This window comes from Bradysia coprophila, unplaced genomic scaffold (assembly GCF_014529535.1).
Source record: "Bradysia coprophila strain Holo2 unplaced genomic scaffold, BU_Bcop_v1 contig_232, whole genome shotgun sequence".
NCBI lineage: Eukaryota > Metazoa > Arthropoda > Insecta > Diptera > Sciaridae > Bradysia > Bradysia coprophila.
In genome coordinates, this window is record NW_023503493.1 from 20,441,306 (window position 1) to 20,458,822 (window position 17,517).

At 33.8% G+C, this 17,517-nt stretch overlaps 2 protein-coding genes and 1 long non-coding RNA gene across 5 annotated transcripts in view; 2 read left to right on the top strand and 1 right to left on the bottom strand.

Annotated features, from left to right (window-relative positions):
* The first annotated feature begins 780 nt into the window (after positions 1-780).
* LOC119075685 lies at positions 781-1,687 on the top strand. Its single transcript, XM_037182203.1, has 3 exons — positions 781-1,166; positions 1,240-1,356; positions 1,412-1,687. Exons 1-3 carry the CDS (start codon positions 792-794, stop codon positions 1,661-1,663), a joined length of 744 nt encoding a protein of 247 aa, XP_037038098.1. The 5' UTR covers positions 781-791; the 3' UTR covers positions 1,664-1,687.
* Positions 1,688-10,278: 8,591 nt separating this feature from the next.
* LOC119075686 (probable G-protein coupled receptor CG31760) overlaps positions 10,279-17,517 on the top strand; it is a 47,919-nt gene continuing 40,680 nt past the window's right edge. For all 3 annotated transcript variants that reach the window (XR_005087434.1, XM_037182205.1, XM_037182207.1), the window contains exon 1: positions 10,279-10,645. The gene's annotated coding sequence lies outside the window, so the exon portion shown is untranslated. The remainder of the gene's footprint in view (positions 10,646-17,517) is intronic.
* Positions 15,874-16,208, bottom strand: LOC119075702. Its single transcript, XR_005087435.1, has 2 exons — positions 16,135-16,208; positions 15,874-15,984 (listed from the first exon to the last, which is right to left on the bottom strand). It is a non-coding gene; the product is annotated as an uncharacterized LOC119075702 (long non-coding RNA).

Here is a 17,517-nt window from a genome sequence, read left to right on the forward strand (position 1 = left end):
AATGGAATAATTGATAGAAATAATGTTTGGTATAATACTCCGAAAAACAGTGTTTAATGTCGATATATTTACCGCAATGCTATAAAAACACTTTAACATATATCTATACGATTTTGCACTGTAAATCAAATATTCATTGAATTCTGTACGATTCTTTTTCGCTTTCATTAAGTTCATTTCAATTTATTTTTACTTTGCCGTTTATTTTTGAAAATTTTCTTACCAAAATGGAACAAAGAAATAAAAGGATAAGGCTTGATGTTCCTTGCGTGGCTTGTGATGAAAATGTGATTAAAGCGAATATAATTACAAACTTAGAGGAGCTTGATACTCCAACGCCTTGTCAATTTTGTGATGAGCCCGACACCATGGAAATGGTCCAGTGCGATTGGTGTGATCGTTGGGCCCATTTTCACTGCGCTGGAGTAGACGAGAGCATAAAGGACGTGGAATGGATATGTGAACGTTGTGAAAGTGAGTCTATTGCTTTATAATCAAGTTTTCTTTGATAAAAAAAAAACAACTAATCTTACACAGTCGAAATGGCTACGTCACGACATGATATCTACAAGAAGGTAGAACCAGTAATAAAAAAAAACTATTTGAGAACATCCAAAACTATCGAAAAAGATTCTAAAAAGCAAATGGAAGAGCTTTCTAAAGGCTTGGAAAATCTGAAAATTGAAATTCGCTCTAAGACCGATTTGATTGAACAGCAGAATGCTACAATAGAAGCGCAGCGTATGGAAATTGCACAGATTTCCGAAGCCATGTCGGATATAAAAACAGAAATGGGGACTAAGAATATTGAGATCGAAAGACAAACTGCCGAACTAGAAATCCACCGAGGCGAAATTCAAAATATTTCTAGGTTTCTGGCCGATCTGAAAGCCGAAATTGCTGTTAAGAACGACGTAATTGTACATCAGGATGCTACATTGGAAGCACAGCGAATGGAAATTCAACAGGTATCAAAAAAAGTTTCGAATTTAGAATTCGAAATCGAGACCAAGAATGGTGAGATTGCTAAACAAGATATGGAACTGAAAATTCACCATGACGAAATTCAACGCCTTTCGAACTGCTTGGCCAATTTAAAGACCGAAATTGGTGTTAATTCGGGCTCAGAAAATTTGTCGAAGAACTTGGTCGATGAAAATGCAAAGGTGATTTAATTGTCTCGCTCCCAAAGCCTTTTTTTCCTTCTTACACTTCTGAAAAATTGTCATTGTATTTTAGGCTGATAAGGATGATAGTTCTTCATTAGAACTGTATCTTAACTTAATGTGCTTTGATGAACCTAAGATGGATCAACTAGAGGAACGGCTTGCGAAGGTGAAAATATTTATTGGATTGGTAATATAATGAGAATGAATCAAATGCGTGAAGTTATAGTCACTTTCTTTCCCAGAAAACGAACTTCTGTGATTTCGGCAGCGATTGTGACTTGAAGACATTTATCGTCGGAATGATTGATCGTATAATGTCAAAAGATCTGCAAAAGAAGTTTTCATGGAGTGGTAAGCGTACTGGCAAGCAAGGAGTTTTTACCAAATATACCCGCATAAATGATCTCGTTCACTTCTGTTGCAAAGCCAATTTTGGTAAATACAAGGTAGCAGAAGGAGAACAGATACTTCAAAAACTATTTCAGACCGCTTAATTATCATCGATTTGAGTGTTATTTTTTCAGTGCAATGAAAATAAAGAAAATTTGTTTGTATATTTTGTATTTCAATTCAAAATTCATCACTTTTTTGCTCGAGTTGCTAGCGTACTTCATACTTCAGCCTTTCTTCTTTAAAGTCACCGGAAAGCTTAAAGTTGTACATAGCTCACTGGAAAATTTTGTCTTTTGCTAAAGTTTGCTTTGGCTCTTTGCTAACCTTATTTCCAGATCCATTTTTAATTTGTGTTTGTAAATGGAATCTACGTGTTCAAATTCTTATTTACCAGACACCCCACAGAATGGGTTCAGCAAAATTTGTGATCCGTTAAGCATATGCATTACCTTCAGTATGTTGATATACTTTCATCATGAGCCATGATAAAATACTTTGTACCGAGATTCATACAAATCGTTTGCAATTTTTGAACATTGTGATGCTGAATTGCATAATAGCAATTTGTGCAATCGAGTGCGCCTGAAAAGTAAAGTCGGCAGATGATTTGTTTCATCTCCATGATTTATTCATCTTGTTTATATCAAAATTCATTCGATTCACTCTATATCATACTCAATTTAGAATTTTTACGATCGATTGTTATTTTCTGTTATCATTTCTGTTTGGAAAATAAAACTGAAAACGGGCCGTGAGACTTCAGAATGAGCTCTGACGCGAATTCACAGGCTGTAGTAATATCGTTCAGATCACGTTAAAAGTTACGGCATTTTTATCGATTCAAGTGTCCCATTTTATGTACTTCAACTGGGTATTTTGGTGTTCACAAAAATGTCATCAACTCACTGACACCAATTCATTGAAATGAATTCTTCGGAATAAGCCAACAATAGTTATTTGTTACCGAAGGGAAGAAAAGTAGCAAACTTCATTTCAAGATGATGATGTTCCAGTGATAACAAAGCTCAACGAAATCGCAAATATCAATTGTTAAAACGGTTAGCTGACAAATAACCGCTCGAATAGCCCCGACCTTTGCATTCATATTTTGTATAAATGTTTTCAAGTGATAAAAATGAAAATCCCTTAATGTGGGATCTTAAATATATTTTAATGTTGAATTTTCGAAATTTTGATTCCCTTGTTTGTCCCAAAAGATGTTTGAATAGCTAAACTTAATTTTTTGTCCCAATATTTTGCTTGTAAACACTATATCGTGAGTAATAATTAAAATCTTGCCGAAAATTTACAAGAAAATCGAGAACACAAAAAGTATTTTCTCACAACGCAGAGGAGAAAATAGTTATGTGGTAGGAAGCGCGCGATTCTGAGGAGAACTTGATGAACTTGTATTTCGATCGGCTTACAGTATACAGTACAGATTTGGACAGGGGGTGGTGGTTGGTATTCGGGAATTCGAATTTCCATTTCCTCGTGCCATGAGAGAAACGCTTTTCACTCTTATGACACTCCTACAATTAACGTACATACTATAGCAGTTAGAGAACCTAGTACGCGTAATATCCTAAAGAAAATAAGTCAATTTAATAAAATAAATTATAAATCAGTCAGCTTCCATTGCAAAACCAAAATGCGATGCTTTAAGTGCCTAAAAGAAATCGGGATTCCGGACGATTTATTCATACATATTAAAAATGTTCATGGGATATGTGGAAATTCAGATTTCAAATGTAGTCTATGTCTGGCGGATTTCGAAAGATTTCAAACATTCAAAGTTCATACCAGGAATAGACTATGCCAATCATATTTAACCAATGATGCCATTTTAAAGGTCATCAATAGTGGTGACTTTATCACTATTTTATTTCACCGGAATCATGCACACATTCAAATAAAAGCATTTCCGCCAAAAAAATCATTTTTTAAATTAACGGACAAAAAATTTCAGTTTTGTGGTGTCACTTACGACTATCTTCACAACAGACATGTCAAGAATTTTGTTTATCTGAATGGCAACATATTTTTGCATGTTTTCTTCACATTTTACCGACTGCATTAGCACGAAACGTTTTGCAGGGAATTTCTAGGCACATAAACATAAGGAATTGAACACTGAATTGCATAATCGACACCAAATTGCTTTTAAAAATGAGATTTTACAACACCCACAATGTTTGACCAAATTAATTTATCTTTAAAATTATTTCGGAAAATTTGTCCTACATTCTGTTTAAAACAATAGAAAAAGCACACTCGGAACTATTTTCTGGACGAAATTTAAACTGAATCACTAAGTTTTACGCGAAATACTACAAATTTTCGACACAAACTTGTTTGAGATTAATAAACTGTGGCGATTTGACATTTCATCAAAACAAAATTCAGTGAATCAGTCAAAACTGGGTGAACTGAGTGAACAATACTACTGTAATTGTAAAGTGGCAAACTTAAGACCTTATGTGGAATTTGGGTGGAAAATGGCGCAAATCACATATTTCAGGAATTTATAAAGTGGAAAATCTTTCCGGTTTCAAGTTTTTTCGTCAAAAGACGAGACACGGGTATCTTTATTTTCAATTTCTAGCTACTTTATGCAAAAAAAATTGAGAAAAAAGTCATTTTGGCATAGTCTATTGTTATTTGAAAACAAAAGATGTACAAGAACATGAACAAATTAATGAAGCATTCGACATTTACCATGATTTGAATATGGAATATTCTGACGAGATTAAGGATTTTAAGACACTAACTGAGGAGCTGGCACTCGACTTAGTATTGAAAATGTGTTCCAATATGAACGTCCCACGGGATTCAGTGTTTAAAAATTTGGGGGAGTTTCAAGCATTCATCACGAAGACCATTATTCTAGGTACTTTTGAATTTAGAAAATATTCAATTTTTTTGCATATCAATTAATATGCAACTTTTTCATTAACTTCTGAAATGCAGGTATGAAAACACTGGTAATACCGCGTGTGAAACGGGAAGAGTTGAGTGCTGTGAAACGTTTTATAAAATCAATTCAATCACCATTTGTCAATTTCAACACTGAAAGCAAATTGGATTCTGTATTACTTAATAGAGGCCTAATGCAGCCGATAATACAAGGTTTGGTCCTAGAAGATCCAGTTGAAGATACACTTGACGATCCAGATGACGATTCGCAAATGGAAGTAGACTTAGAACCAGAAATCGTAGAAGGATCAATGGTGCTGATGCCAATTAGCTTTACATTGAAAAAGTTTCTTGAACTACCGCATGTGTTCGAAAAAATTGAAGCACACACAAATTCTATACGAGAAGAGGGCAAGCTAAATCACTTTATAAATGGTGAACTTTGGAAAAAGAAGCTCGAAAGTTTTGGTGAAACTGACACGGTGATCCCTTACTTCCTGTACGTTGATGGTGCTCAAGTCAACAATCCATTAGGTTCACATTGTCGCGATGGATTGCTGGATTTCAATTATATAATGCTACCTTCCATCCCCACCGAATTTCAATCCCTTCTGCAGAATATTGTTGTCGCGTCAATTAGTCCAGGTATTTTTTCGACTGCACATTGTAAAATGTTATTCTGAACCAGTTTTTTTAACTTGCCTTTGGGGACGTGTTTTCGCTACTTAACAGTACGTTTAATGGGTGTTAATTTATATCGGCGACAGTTAAGAACTTTAATTGACAAACTATCTCACGAGTCCTTCAAACTATTGTTACTGAAAAGAAAACCTTCACATTTTTTTATAAACGACTTTTTTTATTGTTTTTGTACCCTTAATGCATAACACCGTCATTATGATACAGATCATTTATTATACAGATAATTCACACTTTGGAGTACAATGCCAATTTCACTATGTTGTTGAAAAACTTACGGAGCTGGCTACTGAAGGGATTGTGCTTACTATTAACAACGAAACAAAAAAAGTATTTTTTGTATGCGGCTGCTTCACTGGTAAATTCAAATTTTGTTTCACTTTCACAACTGAAAGTCTCGAACAACGCACTTCAAGCATGAGTGGTATTATAAAGAGAGTACTGAAACTGGACATTGATCATACAAACATATGATCACTCATGCTTGAGGTGCGTTGGCTCGACTGAGGTTTCATTATCAGTCCCATTATTATAATGAAGATAAATATGTTGTTAATTTGTTTCTCTTCCTAACACTTCCTAGGAGACAATAAGGAATCAAATACATATTTAGGATTCGCGAAGGGATTTTCGGCTAACTTTTATTGTCGCTTTTGTCGGTTACACAGAAGCCAAATGCAGCAAGAAGTAGTTGAAGTTGTCGAAAAACGAAGAAACAGGAAAAATTACTACGACGATGTATTAACAAACGATGTAACACAAACCGGAATCGCAGAGTATTCCATACTCAATTATATTCCGTTGTTTCATGTCATAGACAGCTCCGCACCGGACAATACTCATATAATCGACGAAGGCATATGCCATTACAATTTGCTTCATTCAATACGTTATTTCATCAAAATACGGAAATATTTCACTCTGGATCAATTGAATGATCGAATAAGACAGTTCGATTATAATGAAGATGAGAAGCACAACATTCCCATGCCTATTTTGAGCAATACTTTAAATAATAAGAAAAAAAAAGAAGTTCAGAATGACGGCTTCAGAAATGTTCAATTTTGTGCATAATTTAATTTTCATGATTGGAGACCTGATTCCCGAACAAGATGTTGTCTGGCAATTCGTTTTAACAACAATCAAATTCGTCGACCTGTCGTACATACCATGCTATATTGAAGACGATATTACAGAGTTAGCAAGAACAATTGCTACAATGAATTCCTCATATTTGCAACTTTTTCAAGATAAACTCAAGCCCGTCCACCATTTTGCAACTCATTATCCCAGCCATACTCGGAAATTCGGACCCTTGAGATATTTAAGAACAATTAGGTACGTTTTTGGGATACAAATTTTTTTAATCCAAAACAGTTTGTTATAAGCGCTGTATGTGTCTTATATACTATGGTAGCAAATAAATAAAAAAAAAATCGAGATCAAAGTCCGTAGCTTCTATGATGGTACATACCAGGTATGGCTGATCTTCAAAATCGGTCGAAATACCGAAATAATATAAAAATGAGATCATTTGGATCCGTTTTTACAATGGTTATGTCCTCCGCGGTGGCATTCGACCATCCTTCACACAAATTATTGTTTTCATCTAAACCACTAAACGTTTTTGCAAAAATCATCGTAAGAGCTTGACGAGGTAAAATTTAGAAACCGCATTTTATCGTCACTCTGAGGTTGATGTGACGTTGCTAAGCAGTGTCATTTTGCAATACCTTACTTTTTACTATCAAAAATGGATCGTCGTTCGTCCATGGGATTTTGCATACAAAAGATTTTATGGCAGGAACTTCGATACCAATGTAACGCGCTTCGTTAATACTTAATTAATAGAACAAGATTTAGTTTAAAATCTAAGTAAAAACTATCAACACCTGCCACGCTGTTGATGTTCAAAGTCAAAATGTTGCCAACGAACCATGATCCGATACCTTAGCTATCGTAGCTACACAAAAAAATTTTTGTCAATTTTTTATTTGTTACCGCCTTTGATCTATAAACTTTTTATTTTGCAGTATCACATACGCAAGACAACCTTTGACATAGTTAAAGTCAGATGATCAAAATATAGATTTTCAATCGCGAAGTAAATTAAACTTTACATTAAATGTGTGAAAATTCGAAAGAGTACACGCACATGAAGTGTGCATCGACCTCCGTACCCATTGTACTTTTTTTCAAAACTGTTTCATTCTCAGAAATCGTACACTTTTATATGACCGACCCAGTACTATCACCGTTAAAACAAAATCTTACTCCTTATAGTGAAGAAGAACAATATTTTAATTGGTCAACACATTTCAAACAATTTTATTTTATATCATACTATTGTAATCTTCTAAATCTCGTCAATTTTTAGATGTGAAGGAAAACATAAGCCAATGAAAAATTATGCCAAGAATACGACGAACCGAATAGACATTTGCTACTCAATTGGTAAAAAAACTCAATATTCCTTCGCACAGCGTCTCTTTGAATCGAAAGGATTAGAGGATATCATAACGGCAAACATACTCGACACCGGTTCATTAGCTGCAAAAGTAAAGTAACCATTTTACAGTTTATTTATTTTTATTAAAAGTAGTTTGATCTGCTTGCTAGAACGCGCACGGAGGCCTCCGTTTGGGCTTATTGTACTATGTAGCCAGTTTTTACAATTTCCACTGTATCGTTTTCGTATGGGTTTTTTGTTTGAGCTTCACACATAAATGTATCAATTTAGTAATTCTTTCACTTTTCTCTTCTACCTGTGAAAGCATTGACCCAAAGAATCGAAAGAAAGATTAAAAATGTTAATTAGGATAAAAGTCCACTCGGTTTTCAGCGCAGCCAGAACTCCTCGATCTCAAAATTTCCCATCGTATGCTACTTTATTCAACAAAGCAAAACAAATTGTTGTCGCATTTCCTTCCATTAAAAAATTGATAAATTATTTCTAGGTATATTATGGAAAGCTGGAGCCTTCGCTTTATAAAGATAGCCTTTTGCAAGTAAACTGTTCATTTATGAATAAAGTTACCGTAAACGGCAGCATCTTCAAATGTGGGTTATGGTTACCAGTTAGTCCCGACAGTGGCAATTGTGAAATATCTCAAGTCATGCAGATTTGTGATATTGTGATAAGTGATAACAATAACTTATTCGCAGTGTGCAAAACCTACATTACCGCAAAACAGGCCGATATGAATTTATATAAGATTGACATGTCATCAGTGCGAAATACGTTTTCAATAATCAACATTCGCCAATATCTTTTAAATCACCATTATCCAGTCGGAGCACACGCGTTACGCGGCGACATTTTGTTTCGATGTAAACGTTTTTGAACAATTTTGATTATCTAATTAATAAAAATATCAGAATCTATAACGATTTGGTTTTGCTCAAAAATATAGATACCAGTGCTAGACGAATATTAAAACTAACCGAGGGTCCTTTTTTCGGAGATTTCAGGTTTCCTTTCTCCCATGTCCGCGTTTTCTATGCCTTATAACATTAACATACCTGAAAACCTTTTTTGAATGACGCCTTAAAACTCAATGAGATCATCTGAACACTTAAAGAAACCGATATTTTTTAGCTTTACTTGAAAGTAGAGGTACTAACGGTGTTGAGGAATTTCGCGCCGTGTCATTCACAATAGCCCACAAAGTGACATCTTCCTTATACAAAATGTGTCATTTTGTCAATTATTGTGAATGACGCGGCGCGAAAGTCCTCAACACCGTTAGTACCTCTACTTTCAAGTAAAGCTAAAAAATATCGAAGCCATCGATATACTTCGATATGTATCGATCTGCTTCGATATGTATCGATCTGCTTCGATATGTATCGATCTGCTTCGATATGTATCGATCTGCTTCGATCTGCGTCGATATGTATCGATCTGCTTCGATATGTATCGATCTGCTTCGATATGTATCGATATGCTTCGATATGTATCGATATGCTTCGATATGTATCGATCTGCTTCGATAGTCTGTATAAAACAGTTGAAATCAAAAATTTTAAATTTTTAGTTCACTTTAAGATGTAGACAAGTAGGTCATTTCAAACAGATTTATAGAAATTCGCACAAATATTGGTCAAATATTTTTCTTTAATAAAAATTTCTCAATAAACAATTAGATGAAACATTTAATTATTGAAACAAATGTACTATCAACAACCAGAGCATGTGCGTCGAAAATATAGTACACCGGCAACAATGGTCTTTTATAATGACAACAGAGGGTTGTATATGCAGGCCCTTCTTGGAAAATTTGTTGTACGGCTTTTTTTACTTACTTGTTGTTTTTACTACTGAAATTCCGTTGTTTTGACGACAGAAATTCTGTTGTTTTTACCACAGAAATTCTGTTGTTTTTACTACAGAAATTCCGTTGTTTTTACCACAGAAATTCTGTTGTTTTTACCACAGAAATTCTGTTGTTTTTACTACAGAAATTCCGTTGTTTTTACCACAGAAATTCTGTTGTTTTTACCACAGAAATTCTGTTGTTTTTACCACAGAAATTCTGTTGTTTTTACTACAGAAATTCCGTTGTTTTTACCACAGAAATTCTGTTGTTTTTACTACAGAAATTCCGTTGTTTTTACCACAGAAATTCTGTTGTTTTTACCACAGAAATTCTGTTGTTTTTACCACAGAAATTCTGTTGTTTCAAGGAACTGATTGACTTTTTTGTGTGCGTGTACATAACATGAATGGAGCATAGACTAACTTATGTGGTGAAATTATCGAACTCAAAACATAGAGAAAGTTTGTTTTCATAAAAAAATTCACCACCAATGCGGTGCGCAAGCCTTGCACCAAATACAATGGAACAACGAATAGTATCGTCGACTAAATAATTCTAAGTGTATAAGGATTCTTTTGTTAAATTTAATCGAAATGAAATTTATAATTTTCATGATAATTTTATGAAATATTTCAACCTTTCAATTAATGCTAACACCGTTTGCAACAAAATGTAGAATGCATTTGAATATCACCCAATACATTCACACAAAATACACATGTGCAGCCCCCCGGCAGAGCTTTTCACATTTCTCCTTTTTCAAACTTGTAACGAAAAAGCGGATGTTCTGTTTCAGATTAGTTCGACGAGAGCTTCGGTGTGGTTGTGGACGCACAATTCGCGGAATATTTTGCTTCGATATTTGTTTGGATATTGAATAACAGTAAGAGGTGGTTTTCAGATTGGTCCAGAGAATATCCAATAAAATTAATAACTTCTGAAATTACTGATTCTATAAGCATAAAACAGAGAAAAATAATCGAGTTGTTGTTAACGACACAGATATTATTTGTATTAACGACAAAAGTGTACGTGTTTTTCTAGTGGAAAAGTAGAACAAGTGTGGATTGTGTGTGTCCGGTAATACGGTAACATAATAATGATCGGTGAAAATTGCATAGGATATGGTATAAGTGCGTTTAAACAATGGTAAGTGTTACGACTTTGGCATCCATTCGCTTTGGAAATCGAATCGCTATTTAAATTCAATTTTCTTTTAATTGGAAATTTCAATTTATTTACGTTTATACGAAGGTGGTGAAGGTAAATCCAACGTTAGAACTTTTTATATCATTTCGATAAAATGCATTCTTTGCATAAAATGTAGTGTTAATTCTCAAGTAAAATCATTTGCCGTTAAATTCGGAATTGATGGAGGTTGATTTTATTTTTATTTTTATTTTCGTTATGTTAGTCGATTGATAGAGCTTGAACTGTTGTTTTGCAGAAGACTGTCTCGGAAATGTCTGATTAAAATAGTCAGTTAACCGTTTTAAGTGGCGAAACGAGAATTTTCGATTTTGATTTCACACAATCCGATGTAGAACTGCTTTCAAACAGAATTGTTAAGGGTAGTTTGGATGAAAGAATTACGTTTTGTGCGCCTAATATAAACTTTTTCTGAGGACGTTTACGATTATAAAGTTTTTTTTTGGATCTGTCCTCAGAGCTTATGACGTTTGGCGAAACCGCCTTAAATAAATTTTCCTTTTCCTTTCTTTCTGATTGATAAGCGTAGAAGTTCGAAAATGGTAGAGAAAATAGAGTTAATCTGAATACCTAAGTCTTTCATCAGCTTTTTACAAAATCGAAAGAAATGAACTATTACCTATGGTTTATTTTGTCTTATATTAAAATAAATGTTTAAACAAATGAAGTAATAGACCAATATAGTGAATAGTTCTTCAAACAAGACGAAAGATTTTCTATCAAAACTAGATAAATATAAGTATGAACAAAGGAAGTAGTAGTCTTCACGTATACAGTGATTCGATTACTAAGATTTTATTATTCTTATACTGGTACTGGCACGGTTAGCGTTGCGTTGCAATTGTTTGTTGTAACATTGGTAACATTCCTACCATTTCTTGTGAAACTTGGAATCAAGAAGAAAGATTTTCAGAGTTTACAATATAGCTATACAAACACTGTATGTTCACTTATAGCTTCGGACCTCTCTTCTAACGGACCTTACGTACGTTTTTGGGGCCATCCAATGCAGGGCTGTCCTGTCAGTCGAACTTCAATTTCATTCTTAACTGTTCGATGCACGAGCCATAGAAACGTCATTTCGGCCATACAGGCATTATTATCCACCTTCGTCTTGACCAAACAACAAATTACTCGATCAGCATGCCTAAGACCCCACTGTCTTTTACACTCATTCGTTCCAGTGTGCTGTACTGTCGGAACGAGAATCTCGTAAGCGACTAGCTCAACAGAAGTCGTCTAAATTGAAACTCTTGTTGCGCTCTGTTGGAATGCAATTTTCTAATTTAAATAACAATTCTTTTCACGACATTTCATTTATTTCACTCCGCTATTATGTTCCCTCACCACTACTATGAAATTTCTTTTCATTTTAGCATTTTCCACTGAATTACGTTTGTCTTCGCTGAAATGCTATATAACTGCTGCCATATACCGACTGGTATCTGTATGCAATGAAACTTAAATAAACTATTCAAAAAAGAAAAGAAAAACAAATCCATAAAGACGAGGACTCTCAGATAATAAATGATGATTACACCACAAACAAACAACAAATTTTATTTACTTTTTCGTTTCGTTTTCCTCCTCTCCGAAAACCTCATTCAATACAAGCACCGGAGGCTGTACAACAAATATATCAGTGGCACACTCATTCACTTATAAGATGTCCGCACTTTGAACGACAGTTATACGACAGCCAGAAAGCATAATAACAGAAAACTGTGAACAAGAAAATTCATGCCCCCTAAACAGAAACGAAGAAAAAAATAAAATCAAACAAAAAAAAAATACATTTATACCGAACACAACCCCATTTAGAATGAAATTTATGATATCATTGTGGGGGTTTAACGTCTGTGAAAAATTCTTTTAATATTATACTTTAATGACATTAATTTTTTCTTAAGTTTGCATTCAAATTGACATACCGTACGCAATGTTACGAAGGTCTTATACATGTACATAATAAGAAATCATATTGTTCATGCTACGTGAAGTCGATATCATTCAGATCTTAAAAATAATTTCTGAATAGAACGATAATTCAAAACGACTGTAAAAAAAAGTTCCTTCAATTCTTTTTCCTCCGTATTCAAGCTCAATTAAGGTTCAAATTATACTATCTCACTTTATGGTTGATGTGAAGTTCAAAGATTCGGAAAATTTTGTTAATTATTTATATTTCGCTTGCTTCACGTGGAAATAATTTTGTCTGGTTATTAAGTTGAGACTAGGTACTTCATAATGCGAATTTTCTACCGCATAAATTCAATTAATCAGCGTTTTTAATTAACGACACTTACAGTTATGAGTTTTGAAAAGATAATGCGCTAAATTTTATTGCAAATTGAGATAAGTTATCTAAATACACGCGCGTTTGAAAATGGCATGGAAATTTGATTACATAGAATCTGTCATTGTTTAACGAATCTATTTATTGCAAATTCAAACTATAATTCAATTGATGATAAAGTAATAATCCAATCATTATGCATTATTGTCATATTATATTTCAATTTGTTAATGAATGAATAGCGGTAATGTGTAATGGATGAGACGGATCTGTTTTCATAAAACATTATCCATAGAATTGAATCCAACAAACAATAGTTATTTACGTACCTGTTTCGGATGATTGATTTCAGGTATTTTCGCGAGTACAACTCATACAACTTTTCATGCAAAAGAACGGAAATACCAGAAAAATTTTAAATTACCCTCATTTTCATTTCACCCATGTGAGGAGATATCATTCAACGTTGTTTGCAACCTCAATCTACTACCACGAAACAACCAACCATTTTATTCAACTGATTAAATGTTTACAAACCGTTTATATTTGCAGCAAGCCAACAACGCAATAATTATGAAATCGTTTACTTCGTTTGTTTCAGGGTTGCTAATTTTGCGCTAGTCTTGCCCAAATCATTTTGTATGTTATACTCCATACAAAACTAGGCCCCAGCTTATGGGTGGGCCAGGTCCCTTGACTGACTGACTGATATTTTCTCAATAGATTTTTGTAATTGTTACAAAAATATCATATCTTGATCAAAGTAGCTCTTTGTCTTGTATTGTCATAAATTGTTCGCTACTTTTATTTTATTGAAAGTCAAATTTCAGAATAAGCAAAGGCAGCTTATTTTCAAGGTTCTGAACCTTGCTTATTTCTACATTTTCAAACAAAAGATGCTTCGATATTAATGGGTGTGCTAAAAGACGCTGCAATGAGGACGTATTTCTTGCTAAACTCCTGAATAAATTTAAACTCGTGTGAATACGGCCCTCGCTTCGCTCTGGCCGCAAAGTTCACACTCGTTGAAATTTTCTAGATTATAAGACTTTTTTAGCAAATAATTCTAAGGTAATACTTTCGTTCGATAAAGTTGTCGAATCAGCGTAGCTGAATGTTTCCAATGAAACGTCAAATATTTTCGATGTTCTACTGAAAATTGGCCATATTTGCTTATGAATAAGGTATACAACTCGTGTGATTACGAAAGTTCACACTCGTTAATTTTTTTTTCTAACATAGACAGCAAGTTTTTTCGGAATAAATCGCAGATTATTACTCCAGTATTTCGATGAACGAACTTAGCCCGAGTAATTTCAGTAGAAACGTTTTTTGGAAAGCTGTCGAAAATTACTCCGTCTGATAAGTAGACTATATAGACCCTCACGAATTTCATTGTTAGTCGAATATTTTTTTTTAATCTGTTGAGGATTACTCAAGCTATCGTGCTATCAAGCGACGCGACAAAAATTCTTTTTGGAATATCCCTAAGATCAATCGTTCGTCCTCAAAATTAACCTCAGGAATTTAATTCCCATTCGAATAAAAAGAATTTTTTGGAAATCCGTTAGGAATTACTCGAGTATTCGTGTTATCAAGCGATAAGACAAAAATTCTTTCAAGAATATCTCTAAGATCATCTGTCCGTTATAGCCCATCTTCAAAATTAACCTCAAAAATTTAATTCCCCTTCGAATAATTTTTTTTGGAAATCCGTTAAGAATTACTCGAGTTATCATGTTATGAAGCGATACCTCAAAAATTCTTTTAAGAATATCTATAAGATCACCCGTCTGTTATAGACCATCTTTCTTCTAAATCAACTTCAGAAATTTAATTCCTCGTCGAATAAAAAAAATGGAAATAATTAAAAAAATTAAAATCCGCTCATAATTACCCCAATTATCGTGGTACCAATAAATAAGAGAATTTTTTTTTGTGAATAACTTCTAGATTGTTAGGGGCCGTTCATAAATTACGTAACGCAAAAATTGACATTTTCAAGACCCCCTCCCCCCCTCCTGTAACGCTAGTGTAACGCAAGGTCATACCCCCCCCCCCCCCCCCTCCCCCGGTTTGTTACGTAACGCAACTCATGAAAAATTGATATTTTTCTTACAGTAATTACAAAAACCTACACGATTGTATGTATACGATTGCTTCGGATTTTTTTTTACAATTTAGAAATGTCCATGCTGATAAGTTTCGAGCGTCACCTACTAAAAAATAATGTTGCAATGTGCAAGTTTTTAAGCACATTTCAATTTATTTTAAATGTTGTAATTTCATTTTTTTATGTTACAAACCATGTATTTGAAACTCGATTCCCTGCACAGACTTTTTAGTACGAAATATGTTGCGTGACGTAACGTTACTGTCAGACCCCCCCTCCCCCCTGTAACGCTGTGTAACGCTAGACTGATACCCCTCCCCCCCTCTTTTGCGTTACGTAATTTATGAACGGCCCCTTAGACCAATTCAATCCAACTTCGAATTTAATCTGAAAAATTCAATCCAACTTCGAATTTAATCTGAAAAATTCAATTCCCAGTCGAATAATTTTTTTTTTTAATTAGTTGAGGATCAATCAAGTTATCGTGTTATCAAGCGACGAGACGAAATTTCTTTTGAGAATGTCACGGAGATCTCCCGTCCGTTATAGCCCATCTTCGAACTTAACCTGAGGAATTCAATTCCTTTCCTTGTCGATTTTTTTTTTGGAAATCCGTCGAAAGCTACTCGAGTTTTTGTGGAATCAAGCGACAATACAAAAATTCTTTTGAGAATATCTCTAAGATCTTCCGTTTGTTATAGTCTATCTTCGAACCTAACCTGACAATCGTAATTCCTCGTCGCCTAATTTTTTTTTTTAGAAATCTGTCGAAACTACTCGAGTTATCGTGGAATTAAGCGACAAGACAAAAATTCTTTTGAGAATATCTCTAATATCACCCGTCTGTTATAGTCCATCTTGGAACTTAACCTAAAGGATTTAATTCCTCGTTGATTAAAAAAAAATTGGAAATCCGTCGGAAACTTCTCGAGTTATCGTGGTAACAAGCGACGAGACAAAAATTATTTTTGAAATATCTCTAAGATCATCGGTCCTTCATAGCCCATCTTCGAACTTAACCTGAAGAATTCAATTCCTCGTCGATAAAAAAAGTTTTTGGAAATCCGTTTAGAATTACTGAAGTTATCGTGGTAACAAGGAATGAACAAAGTGTGACAAACATTTTCTGTATTTAAGGTTTTTGGTCATACATTCCATGTATTTTCAATCACAATCATAGTAGTGAACATTGTGTGACAAACATTTTAGACAATCATTCGTAAGACCCATGACTTTCAGTCAAGGGAATAATATAGCCTCGAGAATATCACACTAATTTTATTATTTAAGAGCTGATAGCGTATTATACATTATTACTTAGTATAAAAAGTATTTTTTTTTAATTCTTTGTCGATGGCTTATACTGTTACATCCAGGATGGGAAAATTTTTTTAAATGCTATAGTCAAGCTAACTTAAAATTAGTTTTCTTTTTAATAAAATGTAAATTAGATACTTCATCAGAAGTTGAATAGGAAATTAAAACAGGGGGGACGTCATCTAAAATATCTAAACATTGAATGTAGAAGTTACTTATAAGATAAATTAGTATGTTAGGATTTTATGGATACAGGTTTTGGGAACAACTCTTAGCTTATCATAAACGATCGAACTACGGCTGTATCTGCTACCTCTGTTGCTTAAACTAATGTCTAGTGGTTGATACGATACGAAATCTATTACTTCATTGATTTTTCAATATCTATAAAAGTGATGAGCTATAGCAAAAAAGTACAATGCTTATTTTCGTCAGCGTTGTCGATAGCAGATAAAATGAAGTATTACTAAATGCAGATTTGGAAAATATTTTTGGTTTCCTTCCTCCTTCAGTAGACCGGTTTTACAAAATAAGAAATACAAATCTAATAAAAATGGTTTACTAGAGAAAGATTAAAAACCTCGCCCTCAGCTTCACAAGCTTCTACATCGAAGATAAAACAATTTTCCCGCAGATATCCTTTACAGTTTTCAGTATAATTTTTTGACAAAATTTGGGTAATGAGTTCAAGTTCAAGTTTACATTGTCGTTACTCTCAATTACCGCAATAATTCTCGTTTCCTTCCTCTCTTTGCTTAAGCTTTTATTATATTTTTATGATTTAATAATTGTATTAATAAAGTTATGAAAGCTTCACTTTAAATTACATTAGGAAAAGGGAAAAGTGTAAAATTTTCCGATAAAACGAGATCATAATGATTGCGAAAATTATGAAATAGTACATTATTATGGCGCTGAATATTATGTGAATGTCTTGTGTATAACACAGTTACATTACTCAATTTTCCAGCTTAATATTCAGCGTAATACACTTCCCTCTGTCGCACCCTCTTTCGCTGAATCATAATAATAATATCGTACAGATGCAAAGCATAAACTTCTATATTTTCTCTTACGGAATCCATC

Bases quoted from the DNA above. Each gene is read 5' to 3' on its own strand.
- LOC119075685 (XM_037182203.1), top strand. From the start codon at position 792: ATGGGGACTAAGAATATTGAGATCGAAAGACAAACTGCCGAACTAGAA. The intron at 1,167-1,239 runs GTGATTTAATTG...ATTGTATTTTAG, and splicing joins TGGTCGATGAAAATGCAAAG to GCTGATAAGGATGATAGTTC. The intron at 1,357-1,411 runs GTAATATAATGA...TTTCTTTCCCAG, and splicing joins TGAAAATATTTATTGGATTG to AAAACGAACTTCTGTGATTT.